At 42.1% G+C, this 15,861-nt stretch overlaps 1 protein-coding gene across 8 annotated transcripts in view; it reads left to right on the top strand.

Annotated features, from left to right (window-relative positions):
* Window positions 1-15,861, top strand: part of unc79 (unc-79 homolog, NALCN channel complex subunit) — a 42,862-nt gene that overhangs the window by 13,149 nt on the left and 13,852 nt on the right. For 4 of the 8 annotated variants that reach the window (XM_033642840.2, XM_033642838.2, XM_033642834.2 and 1 more), the window contains 19 exons: window positions 198-226; window positions 1,404-1,633; window positions 1,882-2,053; window positions 2,210-2,440; window positions 2,797-2,987; window positions 4,566-4,689; window positions 6,412-6,552; window positions 7,214-7,429; window positions 8,470-8,697; window positions 8,888-9,029; window positions 10,195-10,274; window positions 10,370-10,518; window positions 10,627-10,784; window positions 13,324-13,505; window positions 13,602-13,803; window positions 13,937-14,119; window positions 14,738-14,806; window positions 15,202-15,539; window positions 15,667-15,849. In XM_033642840.2, coding sequence (XP_033498731.2) covers window positions 198-226; window positions 1,404-1,633; window positions 1,882-2,053; window positions 2,210-2,440; window positions 2,797-2,987; window positions 4,566-4,689; window positions 6,412-6,552; window positions 7,214-7,429; window positions 8,470-8,697; window positions 8,888-9,029; window positions 10,195-10,274; window positions 10,370-10,518; window positions 10,627-10,784; window positions 13,324-13,505; window positions 13,602-13,803; window positions 13,937-14,119; window positions 14,738-14,806; window positions 15,202-15,539; window positions 15,667-15,849 — 3,248 coding nt within the window. The remainder of the gene's footprint in view (window positions 1-197; window positions 227-1,403; window positions 1,634-1,881; window positions 2,054-2,209; window positions 2,441-2,796; window positions 2,988-4,565; window positions 4,690-6,411; window positions 6,553-7,213; window positions 7,430-8,469; window positions 8,698-8,887; window positions 9,030-10,194; window positions 10,275-10,369; window positions 10,519-10,626; window positions 10,785-13,323; window positions 13,506-13,601; window positions 13,804-13,936; window positions 14,120-14,737; window positions 14,807-15,201; window positions 15,540-15,666; window positions 15,850-15,861) is intronic. The other 4 variants (XM_033642835.2, XM_033642836.2, XM_033642839.2 and 1 more) reach the window with 4 other exon arrangements.

Here is a 15,861-nt window from a genome sequence, read left to right as displayed (position 1 = left end):
GTATTTCATGCATAGAAGCTCAGGTATAATGTGTATAAAGTTTTTGGAAAAGTTTTTGAATTCAGTTCAGTTTTAGAAAGCTACTCCTGTTGTTTGCAAATTGAACATTATTGTTCAAGAGGGAAAAAGAGGGAGGAGAAAAAAATGAAAATAAAAAGAAAGACAATTTTTTCATTTTTGCTCATTTGTCTTTGCAGCAGAGATATCTGCCATTTGTCAAAAGAAGGTAAGATTTGTATTTGTGCTGCAACCATCTACTCATTGGCTCATATTCATTGTGATCTATCCCTTTACAGCATTGAACAGTATCCAATGTTTAGGACAAATAAACCTTTGGAGTGATTTGTTGTCACTAATTAACCTCTCTGCAGCTTCAGAATAATGAAATTTTACCTTGAACTACACATACAAAGCATAAATCAAACAACACACATGCCATGAATAGTCTTATTACTAAAAACAAACAGATTGAACCTGTTGACCTTGTGGAAGACATTTCACAAAATCCATTTTTACCTGTGATACATCGTGAGGTCATTTATTTATGAACCTGAAATGTTTTCTTCATTGAGAACTCCATTCACTGAAGCGGCTCAGTAAAGGCCACATCGTTTCATATTAAGCTGCTGGGGCGTGATGTTTGTTTGCTGTTGTTGAACGCGCTGCTGAGGGCAAGTGCTCCCTGCTGGTTTCCACGGAGACACCAGGAAAACTGAGTGTGAGATGATCTCAGGTATTCCGGTCAGGCTGAGCAGCCGCACTGGGTTGTCAGGGGGGAAACAGCTGGCCTCCATCCTGGCTTGTCCAGCAGTTGATAATCCACAGCCTCCCTTTCCGATCAGGCTTTGTCACGTTCATTTCAGAAAGCCCTTTAAACTCCCACCTGGATTCACAACAGCCTTGTCATCTTCATCTGAGAATAGCTACTTATAAATACACCATGATACCCAAGATAGAGCGTACTGTAAACAACAACGATGTCAGTAACATCACTTTTTGTTGTTGAAAGCCGGTCCTCGCCATCAGAGGACAGATATGTTAATTTGATAGCACTGCATCCCTCTAATGGCACAAGATTAGAGGCTGATCAGATTAGGATGGTTCTCTAGTGCCATGCCTTTTATTTTTAGAAACCCGAGACACCGTGGGGACACATAAAGACTTTTTCTATCACTGCAGATATGGGCAGATCAACATCTTTAAACAAATACATATTGGAGAGGATGGTATTCATAGTCAGAGGAGTAAGTTGCTTTTAAGGCCAGGGAATAGGTTTATTTTTAGATGCTTGTCATAATGCATTATTGGCTGATTTGCTGTGATGATGGCATATTTTTATTTTGTTGCCTACCGCCCAGAATAGAAATAGAAACTGATCTCCTCCTCCTTTCTTGGCTTTGTAGAACTGTAGCTCTCATGTTAGGAGGGCTGTGGTCACCTGCTTCTCGGCTGGCTGCTGTGGGCGCCATGGCAACCGGCCTGTCCGCTACTGCAAGCGTTGCCATGTCAACCACCACAGCAGCGAGGTGGGGGCTGCGGCGGAGACCCATCTGTACCAGACCTCGCCCCCTCCCATCAACACCCGGGAGTGCGGAGCAGAGGAGCTAGTGTGCACTGTGGAAGCTGTTATAAGGTACATTCACAGTGTTTACACTAACATATCACAGCCACATTTACAGTGCATATGCCTGTAATGCTGTGAAACATGTTTTTACGTGAATATATGGACAACAATACTGCATGAAATTAGATTATTAATGTATATGCTGTGTGAGGAGCCTGTCTGTTTTTTTTAGTTTCTCTCCTGGTCTTTTTCCATCAGTATGACTCTGCCTTCTCTCCGCCTCTGTAAATCCTCTGTTATCATTCCTACTCATCCAGCCTTCTCAAGGAGGCAGAAATTCATGCAGAACAACGTGAGTTTGAGATGAACAGGCGTCGTCAGATGGGCCTGTCCGCCTCCCACCACTCTCTGGACAATATTGAGTTCGACAACAAGGAGGACGACCAGCACGACCAGCGGCTCCTCAGTCAATTTGGCATCTGGTTCCTGGTGTGTAATCACAGGCTTCTGCTGTGTCTGTCAATAACAGGGAGTTGTTAGATAAGGATGTGTACAGTGCATGGCCCCTTTATCACTTTACACTGCTGCACTTATGGTTACCGGACTGATTAGTTTTGCTTCTCTGACCTTCACTCACATCTGCAGGTGAGCCTGTGCACACCCAATGAGAACACGCCCACAGAGAGCCTGGCTCGGCTGGTCAGCATGGTCTTCCAGTGGTTTCACTCCACCGCCTACATGATGGACGATGAGGTCGGAAGCCTGGTGGAGAAGTTAAAGCCTCAGTTTGTCACCAAGTGGCTAAAGACAGTGTGTGAAGTACGATTCGACGTCATGGTCATGTGTCTGCTGCCCAAGCCTGTTGAGTTTGCCAGGGTAAGGCTAAGATCCAGGTCAAATAAACTCACAATCTATGGTTTCGATGATGTACAGGGTGCTGATACTGGATGTGGACGTGGGTGGGAAAAGGTTATATTCGGAAAGCACAACAAACATGAACATTATAACTGTCAGTTATAATGGCCGGATGGCCAATGCACGTCCTAACCAATGTTTATCTCAGTTACAACTCCCATTAACCTTTAAACATGTTGCACTGTGCAACAGCTAGCCATCATTAAATCAGCACGTCACTGAGGGATGAGGTTTATTAAAATTATAGAGGGCAGGTCACCATCTGAACTCTGTGGGTTGGGTTTGATCTAAGCCAGTACGTGCACGCTTTTCCCCAGGTGGGAGGTTACTGGGACAAGTCATGTAGCACAGTGACCCAGCTGAAGGAGGGCCTGAATCGGATCCTGTGTCTGATACCTTACAATGTCATCAGCCAGCCACTGTGGGAGTGCTTTATGCCCGAGTGGCTTGAGGCCATCCGCACCGAGGTGCCCGACCACCAGCTCAAAGAGTTCCGGGAAGTGCTCAGGTACATCCATCACCTCTAAGTATTGTACACTGTGTAATAAAGACATTTGTTATTGCATGTAAGTAGGGGGTAAAATGATCACATTTAAGTTACTTGCAGCTAATTCTGAGATACCTAGCATACCCAATTAACAAACAAAGCTGTACCTTGATTTCAGTTTTGTCATGGGCTGGTGCATTTTCCTTAGTCCCGGATATGGCTGGCCAAATGCACACAACGTGACATGACGTCAAGATATTTTTAGTGCAGCTACAATAGAGTTTAATAGTAGATATGCATATTTAGAAGTCCAAACATTAAAGATAAATGAATGATGTGAACTCCACAGAAAAGAAAGTGGTGAAAGCTCTTTTCCAAAAATAATACTTTCAGCCTCAACTGTCTATAATGCATGACGCTAGCTTTTACAGCATGGAAAAACTCTTAGACTGGAGAGGTGGGTGCACTCTGGACTAAGGGGCTTATCTATAGTAGGTGTATAATTAGGGAAAGCTTAGTAATTGTATGCAAATGACACTGGGGAGTAGACTTTTCTTTTCCTTACAGAGGTACATTAATACCACCCTGATGTCTGTGTACTAGAATCAGGAAATGATTAGCTTAGCTTAGCATAAAGACTGGTAGCAGGGGCAAATAGGTTAGTAGTTAACTCATTGCATCTTGTTTGGTTAACCTGTACACAAACTGAAATGTAAAAATGACAGGTTTTCATGGACTCTTGTCATTACAGTGAGTTTGCCAGATAACACGCAGAGACTCCAGGAAATCAAAGTGTCTGAATGTCAAGTAAATCCACAACTTCCTGTTTTTGCATTCTGCTTGTGTAGTAATTTTATATACCTAAGTACATTTACTCAGGAACTGTTAATTTTGTGAGCCACTTTGCGTAATGAGTACTGTCAATTGTGATACTTAAAGTATATTTTCATGCTAATATTAAGTACTCTTGCCTAAGTACGATTTTAAATATGAGACTTTTACTTGTAACAAAGTATTTTTACACTGTGGTATTGCTACATTTTCTGAAGTAAAAGATTTGAATATTTCCACCAACTCTGCAAACAAACTGCAAGGTGTTAATAATAAGTGTGATGTTGACAGATGTATTGTAGAAAACTGGCTAGTTGTTTCCCTTGTTTCCAGTCTTTATGCTAAGCTAAGCTAAGCTAAGCCAATTGCCTCATCTCTCCAGTTTCATATTATTTTCACAACATGCTGAACTATTCCTTTAACCATACCTAACCTTAATCAGCTAGGCCTAACCACAGCCCAGAATCTTTGGACATGTTTCCCCACTTTATATGAACCACGTCTGCTGCTGTTATCTACACATTAAAAGTCTCTTGCAGTTAATATGCTATCATTAGCATGCTGCTGTTGTGAGTATCTTCCACCTATGCGTCATTCTGGTAAATGTATGCATGAATGAAACAACCCACTGAAGGAGAAATAAAGCAGAGGCAGTGTGAGGACAATACATTTGCAGTGTGGCACAACATTAAAATTACAGGAGTGGAGTGAAAAGTGCTCATTGTGTAACAGTATGTGAGGAACATAGCATTCTGCTTCTGCTTACAGTAAGATGTTTGACATCGAGCTTTGCCCGCTGCCCTTCTCCATGGAAGAAATGTTTGGCTTCATCAGCTGCAGATTCTCCGGCTACCCAGCGTCTGTGCAAGAGCAGGCTCTGCTGTGGCTGCATGTGAGCACACATACACACACACATGCACACACACACACTGTCTCATGTCCAGTTCACATCCTGGGGTTCTGTCCACAGTGCGTGTGAATTGAACAGGTTGTCACAGAGTGTGAGAGTCTGGGCAGGGGCCCTGCTGAATATGGATCTGGGTCACCAAATGAGACTGAGAGAGATAGGAGGGATTTTGCCTTTCATCCCATATGCACTCACAGCTTGCTGCCCTGTATACATGGATCAATTTCAAGTTTTCTATCACAACTATGATCAAGAGATTGCATTAATTTACCCCCATTAAATAGGTCACATTCAAATCAGGCAGAGAACTGGTGCCCAATTTGGCTCTGTATATCTTTCTCTGCATGATATACCTCTGTGGTATGTTCATGGTGTGCGGTTCTGTAGGTATTTATATTGTTTTAAGTGTCTGTTAACCCACAGTTTGTCACTTAACACTACTGGTATTTAGTGGTGCATGTAGTGTTCACGTACATGTATACACTGGAAAAGCTCAACAACTGCAGTATTCAATATTTTTTCCTCAGAAGGAAATAGTTTCTGTTGAAAACATAATAAGGTCTGTGCATTGTCATGTTGCTGTTGAGTATATCTAACGTTATTTTTCAACACTTTGAGCAACATCAACAAAGTTAATCATCTTTGCTGTATTAAGAATGTAGCAGACTTGTTTGCCTGGGAACCAGATGAATCTGCAAGCTCATGTTTTATTTGTTCTGGCAGATGCGTCTGGTCGACCTTCACTTTGGACAGATTTCCAGCGGCCTATAACATGCCAGGCCAATCACAAGCGTTAAACCAATTCTGGGCGCATTTGAAGGAGCAATTCAAAAAACTGGATAGAATATATTTCCACTAAAAGAAGAAACAATCAGCATGTTCATCTCTACACTCGGGGTGACCCTGGATAGTCAACTATTTGACGATTTGATCTTAGGAGCCTGATTCGTCTGCCAATTTCACAATCAAATCATTGCAGTTGCACGAAAATGTAATTATGAAACAGGAGATCATTCTGTTCACTCTATGTGGGAGTGCTGAATGTCTGATTTTATATAGAATTGCTTGGGTTCTCCCAATAAATCATGATCTCTTCCATTCCCTTTCAGTACTATAGACAGTGCCACACGGATACATGCGCCTCTTACACACAATTAACTGCGCTGGATAGAATATGTCCTATTATAAAATTAGTTATCATGGCAAGTCAAGAGGACAAATTGTTTACTCTGGTGTTTCAGCTCATATATGGATATAGATCAAACACAAAACACACAATCTGACAATCAGTCGACACTGGCAACACTAAGAAAATCAGATTTGACTGTGTAAATTCTTAGTAGGGGACACACTTATTCTGTTGCTCATATGTTATTTTCACTCTCTGCTTTTTGTCATGTCGTGCCTTAGTGTGCTGGGATTGCCTGGTACTTCTGAGCTCTGATTGGCCATCTGCACAGGGCAGATCTGGTGGTTGGTTGCCTAGTGCTATGTCACATGTTGATAACCTGTTGATAGTGTCCCTTAGAGATGAAATATTAACTGAGAGGTTCCAGACTAATTAGTGTTTTGGTCTGGCAGTGTCAGGCTAAGACTTTTTAAGCATTGGAAATAACATCAAAACTATCTACATGGTAGTAGAATGAAAGGTTTGTTTTTTTATTAGTGTTAATGTACCCTTTGTTTGTTTGTCTTGTTTGGACCCAGGTTCTGTCGGAGCTGGACATTGTGGTGCCTCTTCAGCTGCTGATTGGGATGTTCTCTGATGGAGTGAACTCGTTGAAGGAGCTGGCCAATCAGAGGAAGGCACGTGCCTCAGATCTGACTGGAAACACTGGGGCTCGCAGGGTGAGGGAGACAGCGATGCCTAAACTACTCCTAAAAAATGGAGATATGAGGGTTCAGTTCTCATTTTCATTTATTTGCATTCCAGTTTAGCTGTCGGATCAGCAGTGAGTCAGGACTCATAGTGTATCCCTTCTCACTCTACTCAAAACATCACCTGACTCGATGTTATTACACCTTTGGGTGCTTTTTCTTGGGCTATTTTCTGTCACGTCAGTTAAGGATTATGACACATTTCTACTCCTCTTCGCTTCTATTTTATACCGTTCATTGGGATGTACTGTATGTTGCCATGGTAACTGCCAATGTCTAAATATAGCTCCCTTAAAGGGCTTAATTGAACTTGACTGTGATGTGGATTTATCATTGAAATTTATAGCCGAGCAACTCTGCACTCATGTGTTGTTAGAACTGACAGTAACAGGGGAATGTTTGAGATTAAAAGACTGTCAGAGGCATCAATAGTTTGAATTTGAAGGGAAAGTAGGAGTATGCACGCACATCTAAGCCAAAGAGGGTAGCTGCAGCAACTTATTTATCACACCTATGTGACTATTGGGTGTAATAAATAAGTGGACATCGGATCCCTGCTGTGTCTGAGCTTTTGAATTGAAATACATATATTTTACATTATATGGTTACAGTGTGTGCTCTTTGCTCATAGGTGAGCGTGGTGTCAGATCCAGGACGCCGTGGGCAGCACAACACCCTCAGTCCATTCCCCAGCCCCTTCAGAAGCCCATTCCGCAGCCCCCTGCGCTGCAGCCCATTTAAGAACCTGGGTCACGCTGCCGGTCACTGCGCTCTGGATCTGGACTGTGACGATGATGACATGAACCTCGGCTGCTTCATCCTCATGTTTGACCTCATCCTAAAGCAGGTGACCACACCTTCCTGATGAGCTTGCTAAAATGATAATCATATTCCTAAAGGGGCTATGGTTTTATATCTAAGGCTCAATGGTGATGATATTTAAGGTTTTTTTTTTTTTTGTTTCTGGGTGTTTGTATGGCAGTAACAGAACATCTGAAAGGGACAATTAACCCCAAAAATGAATGCTCTCCTCTTACCTGTCGTGTCACCTATCAGTCTAGATGGTTTTGTTGTTAAGTTGCAGAGTGTTGGAGATATCAGCTGTAGAGATGTCTGCTGTCTTTCAAATATAATGGAACTAGATGACACTTGGCTTGTGGTGCTCAAAGTACAAAAACACTTCATTTGAAAAACTCAGCAGCAATGTCTCCCTCCAGAAATCATGACCCAGTTACTCAAGATAATCCACAGACCTTGTTGTGAGCTGTTTAATGTAGGAACTTTTTTTTCTGTCTACCAAACTACACCCTCCAACTGTATCACCATGTAGAAGGACTGCTCATGACAGTGTGAGATGTAAACATTAATGGCGTCCTCCTTGCCCAAGCTAGCAGTAGATGCACAATTGGCGGGCGTAGTTTGGTAGTAAAGAAAATAGTTCCTCCATAAAATGACTCACAACAAGGGTCTGTGTATTATTTTGAGAAACTAGGTCATGATTTCTGGAAAGAGACATCGCTTTTGAGTTTTTAAGCCATAAGCCAAGTGTCATCTAGTTCCATTATATTGAAGAGAAGGCAGACATCTCTATGGTCAATATCTCGCACACTCTGCAACTCAAACCAAAACAATTTAGACCGATAAATGACACTACAATTAAGAGATAAGATAATATGTGTTTTTTATTGTGACATAAACCATCCCTTCAATACAACGCTCTCTCATTGTATTAACAAACATATTCCAAGGATGTACACTGAAGTGTATTTGTACATGCACAGTTGTCAGATAATGACAACAATGCCCACAGGTGGAATCTTGAGATATGTGTGTTGTGCCCCACTTTTTACTCTCCTGTTTTTACGGTCAAATCCCCCGCTGTCCCAGATGGAGCTCCAGGATGACGGTGTGATGCTGGGTCTAGACAGCAGCCTGGGGAAGGATATCGTAGGCATCATCAACAACGTCTTCCAGGCCCCTTGGGGCGGCTCACACACCTGCCAGAAGGATGAGAAGGCCCTGGAGTGCAGCTTGTGCCAATCCAGTATCCTGTGCTACCAGCTGGGCTGTGAGCTCCTGGAGAGGCTTACCCCCCGCGAAGAGATTCGCCTTGTGGTGAGACACAGCATGAATTGTTTTGCATCTAATACATGTTATACTTTATAACATTATTTAATTAATACATGTTCATAAATAAGTTCAGTCTCTGTCTCTCTTTGTTTTTGTCAACTTACCAAAGGGTAGTTTAAAACTACTGAATTACTAATGAGTGAGACATTTTGACTGTGCTTGATTTCCTCTACAGGAACCTACAGATAGTTTGGAGGAAACCCTGCTCTTGGGTCAGGCGGATTTCTCAGTGGGTACCGAGAATGGAAACGAGGAAGGAGACAACCCAAGTGTCGCAAACACTGACAACCCCAGTAACCATTCTCCTGATAACCCATGTGTGTATCAGTTCAGTGCACAATGTTAGAAATCCTTTAATGTGTCAGCCATAACAAAATATAATATCACAAACTGTTAACAGCCAGAATAAACCCAATAATCCTTAGAAAAATACCTCACCCTTTTAGGAAATACTCTAACCTATTTGTTAAACCAAGCTGTAGCTTTATCTTTAAAGGAATAGTTTGACATTTTGGGAAATACGTTTATTTGCTCTCATGCTGAAAGTTAGATAAGAAGATTGATACCACTCTCATGTTTTTACCTTAGATACAAAGCTACTTTTAGTCACTAGAAGGAAATAAGCCTGCCACCACCTCTATCACTCACTATTTAACACCTCATGTCTTGTTTGTTTAATTCATACAGAAACTGAAGTAAAGATCATTCACTGTGTTTTATATACCTGACTAATTCGTGGCCAGGTGAGGTGACTTCCTAGCGTTAGCAACCAATGAAAACTTACTGCTCCTGGTCAAGAAATAGCTGTTTCAGTCTTTATGCTAAGCTACACTAACTGGCTACCAGCTCCAGCACCACATTTACTGTACATTAGTGTTGCCAACTCCCTGGGATGGCAATGAGGAATGGTCTGCACAGAACGCATCCCAGCCATTGGTCATCATTTTCCCATTCCCTTCTGTTTTTCCATAATCTCTTATCTGTTATTTGCCAGTGGACTATACTCAGAGATTGCGGTTTTTATAAGTCTCACGCTACTGTCAGGCGTATCACAGCAACTTGTCTCTTGAGAATGAGTCATGACCAATGAGAAGCACATTCTGTGCTTGAGTAGTTGCGCATAATATGATAGACAAGCTAATGGGACAGAGCAGGAGGGTTTCCTTTTTTCTCATACAAATCGCCCTGTCTTAATACTCTAATCTGTAGTATTTCTCTCACATAGATTTGCACTGAAATGATTCTCAAAAATATGGAATATAGCACTTACTGTATTAATTCAATACTGAACACACATTTTTTCAATTATGGTATGATTCCTTATTTTACAGGATAGTTGGCAACCCTGCTATGCAGACATGAGAGTGGTATCAGTTTAGGGCTCATGTTTGCATCGATGTGTTTCATGTTCATTATTCAACCACATCATTATGTTGCAGAGTAACTTGAAAGTTGTTTCTAACACTACACTCTTCCTTCCAGCCATGAAGAATAACTCTGATAAGAAGTTCTCCTACCAGCAGCTCCCTGTGTCTTTGAAGCTCATATACACCATACTGCAGGTACTTGTGTGTTAAAACTGAGGTACTAAAAGACTGGAAGCATTTAGGAATGTGATTTATTTGAGTGTTGAGTCAAACCTCTCTTCTGTATTCAGGAAATGTCCAAGTTCGAGGAGCCTGACATCTTGTTCAACATGCTGAACTGTCTGAAGATCCTGTGTCTCCATGGAGAGTGTTTGTACCTTGCCCGCAAGGATCATCCCCAGTTTCTGGCCTATGTCCAAGAAAAGATGCTCATCCCAAGGTGTGTGCTGACAGTTCATTTTAATCACAATGGCTGTTGAATATACGATCAACTCCTTGACAGCAATTATTGTGGGTGTATGAGTCTAATTTGGTGTTTGTGTTTCAGTTTGTGGTCCATGTTGAAGTCAGAGTTTTGCCAGCTGGCCTCTCTGGCTGTGCCTCAGCTTCTCCACGCCCTCTCTCTGTCACATGGGGCGGACATCTTCTGGAACCTCATCAACACAAACTTCAACAGCAAAGACTGGAAAATACGATTTGAAGCAGGTGAGAGTCAGGCCTATGGTGTAAAATTACATAAATTGTGTGTCTGAAAAAGATTATATACGGTGGACAACCTCATATGCAAGTATTAACACCTCATCATGATGTGACTAAACCGTACATATTAATTACAATGTCTGTTGTGTATGAATGAACTGTTAGAAGAAGCCCCCCAGTCTGCTTATATAATGTGCTATCTAAACCACTGCCTGCCCACATCTCATTCTTCTGTTGTCATGGTTACCGTGTGGCTCAAACAGGCAGCAAAGAGGAATTGTGGGATTAATAAGGGGTTTCTCGCCTTGTGATTGGCAGAGAGGAGCTGTACGACCTTGAGACAGAGGCAGAGGACATGTCCTCTGACATAGTGTATGGATACAGGGAAACACGGGAACAATTGAGTTGACAGTAGCCTCAAACAAAAAGTGTACAGTTATTAGCTTATTGTGCATATAAATGCCCTAGAAATGTGTGAAATAAATTCAGTCATCCAGTCTTTCCAACTCATAAAATGCACTATAAAGGCAGTTTCAGATGCTGATTTAGTGTATAAAGACAGCAAGCTTTAGTGATGTTATTGCACCCTCTTAATGGTACCGTTCATTGAGATATAACTGTGGGTATAAATCATACAGGTATGTATTTAAACCCTTAAACATAACCAGCAGGCAATGTGGTGCTACTCTGGGATGTCTCTTAATCCACACACTGACACCTAGTGGTCAACACTGGGTACTATCCATCAGCACACAGTGGTTGAAAGTTGATGGGTTTCAGAATAAAGCTTCTATCTTTAGATTTTAATCTGACTAATGGCAAATACTGCCAACAATTATAGGGAGAAATCGTTTTTCAAAAGACTGTTTGTATTTTTATTTCATTCCAAACACAGGCGATGTGGGACTGTATAACTGTGTGAATGTGAATGTTGTGCAAACACAATAACTTATAAGCATTATATAATAGAAACAGTGTTTTTACACTTACAGAGAGAGCTCATGACTATTGAGATTTTTTGTTCACCTCTCTTTATAAATTTTGTGTATAAAAGATACATAGAACAGATACTGTGTCATTTTATATTATAATGTTTTATTTTTTAGTTTTTTTTATTTTTTGATAGAGACAGAATATGTCAATGAACAGCGCATAAAATACAAGAATTAAACATGCAGGAGTTAGCAAAAAGTTCTTATTTACATCTGTAGTCCTTAGACAACAAAAATGGAAACATTACAAGTACAATATACAGATACAATTACATCTTACTCAGTAAAAAAAGACAAAATACACTCAACATGTCAAGTTAAAAGTTTGTGATGGGTCTTAAAAGTGGAATATATAGGACACTCCCTTATTCTAGGTTTTAGGCCATTCCAATATTTACTTCCCTTTCCTCTTGTTACGCCCCACCCTTGGGTGGCCCTACGAGGCAAACAAAACTCCATCACTAACCCAAAGTAACCATAAGACATCTTTAAAACACTCAAATCCATGGGATTTATTAACAAATAAGCAAACAAGACAACAAAAAATCCCATGCTGAGAGGCAGCAGGACCAGCAGTCCCCACGCCAGAGGCCTCTGTCTTTTGCTGCTGGCACAGGAGCTCTTAAGCACCTCCTCCATGCCAGGTGCAATGCACCTCGTTAACTAATGCCACACACCTGGGCAGATCTACAATGGAGGGAAAAGGGACAACAACACAGAACACATACAGCTGTAACAATAGGCATACAATGAACTCCCACTGTATGAGTAAATCAAAGTAATGCCAAAGCTCACAATGTATGTGTTCACACTGTGCAGTCCAATCATCAAGCCACATCCTGAGTTCTCAAACTGTATGTGTAAAGTATAAAATAAACTGGTACGTCGGCTCCTGTGGACTGTTCTGGCTATTGACAGTTGTCAATAAAGATTTGTTTGAAAGCCTCACTCCCCCCTGAACAATGCACAGGAAGCAAAGCTGAAACTCCAAAATGAGTCATGCAGCTCAAATATGGGGTCAGAAACAAGCTCAAATCATACAGTGTACGCCCAGCTTTACTGACAGCACAGCCTGTCCAAATGTGATGCGCCTATGTGGCACCTCACAGTTCCCTCTAGTGTCGACCCTGGCGCTAATGCCTCTGTCAGACCTCTGTTTAATGAATTTATTCAAAGGCGTGGCAAGCCCACGCAAAACCTTATACATAAAACAACCATATTTAAAAATTTTAAAAATCTCAAGGCTCAATCAATTAAGTTTAAACTGATTTTAAGAAGATTTCATTTTATTTATATTATTTATTACATAATTTCTCCATTTTTTAACAAACAACATCAGTGTTGATATACCCATGCATTATGTGAAGACAAATATGATGGCAGAAATAAAACAGTAGCTCGGTAATACATTAATTTATCTTCATCAATGACCTTGTAGCTGGTTCTGTTCTATCTAATTATGGCCAGACGCATGGCAGCTCAGTTGTCTCTTCTTATTGTGTAATCTGTCTGTGCTGCTCCCATTCACTCTGTATTCTCTTACTAACACACAGTGGAGAAGGTCGCAGTGCTGTGTCGGTTCCTGGACATTGGTGCTGTGACGAAAAACCACTTGTTGAAGTATTCCCTGGCCCATGCTTTCTGCTGCTTCCTGGCCTCTGTGGAGGACGTCAATCCAGCTGTGGCCACCCAGGCCAGACTGCTGCTGGACACCATCAAGAGACCGGCCCTGCAGGTGACCTTGTTAGGCACCTTGTTCATGTACAGTAGCTGCTTATATTATATATAAGTCCTGCTGTGTATTTACACATGTGTGTTGTTTATTGTCCAGGGGTTATGCTTGTGCCTGGACTTCCAGTTCGACACTGTTGTGAGGGATCGACCTATCATCCTCAGCAAGCTCCTGCTGCTGCACTTCCTGAAGAAAGACATTCCTGCGCTGAGCTGGGAGTTCTTTGTCAACCGCTTTGAAACATTATCTCTGGAGGCTCAGTTACACCTGGACTGCAACAAGGAGTTCCCTTTCCCTACCAGTACGTAGCTGCTGTGTCCCCATTCAGAGTTTTAACAGCTACTCCACCCACTCGTCATGTTTCTTGGCAGAATATTTTTTGTAACAAAAACATTACGGCGCAGTGCTCCAAATTATAATCTTTCTTTTGACAGCCATCACAGCCGTGCGAACCAATGTAGCCAACCTCAGTGATGCGGCAATGTGGAAGATTCGAAGGGCCCGCTTCGCCAGGAATCGGCAGAAGAGTGTGCGCTCGCTCCGTGACAGTGTGAAGGGAGGCCCGTCAGAGTCTAAACGGGCATTTTCGCTCCCTGAGTCACTGAGCAACCGACTTCGTGAGTAGCACAGATGTGTCTGTCTATCAGTTTGAGTCTGAAACTGTGTCACTTTCATTCGGTCTGTGGTCACACAGTGTTTGCAAATAGCTCCTGAGTGCCTCATAGGTGCTTTGTTGGACTTGACATTACAAATACAATCCATATTACGGAGAAGCACCTCACACTGTCTGCATTGCCCTCATGTGGTGATCACAGCTCATTTTCTATTCCTTTTTTATTTGCAAATACTATTTGACCACAGCTGACCCATTTTCCTAATGTTTCTCTCCTCACTCGTTTGTTCCCAATGTTCATCTCACTTAAATGTCTAAATACTGCTTTGTTTAATAAAGGAGGAACTCCCAACCATGCCATTCATTTTATCCTTAGCTCTGCACAGCAGGCTGTATGAGTGTCTGGGAGATGCTTCTTGTGTTGGCTTCAAACATGAGATTTGATATTCTAATTCTTGATAGCACTTGGATTTGATACAGGTTTGAGGGCATGTAGTGTGTTTTGTGTGTTTCTGTGTGTCTCTGTGTGCACATGTTGGGTGAAGATGAAGCTCAGACATGTGTCCTGTACCACCTCCCCTGTACATTCTCCTAAATTGTGTTCTTCATGTGTGGTTTTTAGCTCTAAGGCTTACGAGGCAAGAGCACTCTGCCCCGACACTGGGAGATATGATAGAGAAAGTCCTGCCAGGTAAATAACAACCGGAATCTGAAACATTATTCTTCATAACCACATCATATTTGAGGAAATCGCAGTATGAGTATAAATGAAGGTACCATAAAATAATTTTGACAGACAATGTGAAAAAGCAATGTTTGCTCTATTGTGACATTCATTGTTTTTTCACCTGACACTAAAAGGAGTGAAAAGCAACACTCTTGCTAACGGCTAGCTGGTCATTTTTTTTTTTACCCCGTTTACATATTCCATGAACATGCTGCACTGATGTATGTGTATTGCATGATCATGTCTCTGCCTGTCTTGACAAGCAGTGGACAGGATGAGTTGACTCCCCACACCTTTGTGCTGTTACTCCCCCCGGTCCCGCACCCCTCCCTCTCTCCATCTTCTTCCTCTGCCTGCAGCACGTTTCCTCCCGCACTTTAATCCTGACGCTTCAGCCCCTCTTGTAGGCCAGACACCATCTCCAGAGGACGATGCAATCATCAGAGACCTGCTTCCGGAGGATGCCGGCATAGATCACCAGACGGTTCACCAGCTCATCATGGTGCTCATGAAATTCATGGCCAAAGACCAGAGCAGTGCCGAGGCAGACATTGGCAGTGCCAAGGCTTTTAACACAGTGAAGCGTCACCTGTATGTGCTGCTGGGCTACGACCAACAGGAGGGCTGCTTCATGATTGCACCTCAGAAGATGCGCACCTCTACCTGCTTCAATGGCTTTATCGCCGGCATTGCACAAGTAACTGACATATAATCTGCTGTCACCTTTTCTGGTATTCTGGTATAACTGGTATATTTAGCAGCTAAGGTGAGTAATATCACAGTAGAACATGAATGCTGATGATTTTACCTGTTGTTTCCTTCAGGTGATGGACTACAATATTGGTTTGGGGAAGCAGCTGCTCCCCCTGGTGGTTCAGGTCTTGAAGTACTGCACGTGTCCCCAGCTAAGACACTATTTCCAGCAGCCACCTCGATGCTCTCTCTGGGCCTTGAAGCCACACATCAGACAGATGTGGCTCAAAGCCCTGCTAGTTATCCTCTACAAGGTACTCTTTGTT

The sequence above is a fragment of the Epinephelus lanceolatus genome, chromosome 15 (genome assembly GCF_041903045.1).
Source record: "Epinephelus lanceolatus isolate andai-2023 chromosome 15, ASM4190304v1, whole genome shotgun sequence".
NCBI lineage: Eukaryota > Metazoa > Chordata > Actinopteri > Perciformes > Serranidae > Epinephelus > Epinephelus lanceolatus.
This window is presented reverse-complemented; position numbering and strand designations above follow the sequence as displayed.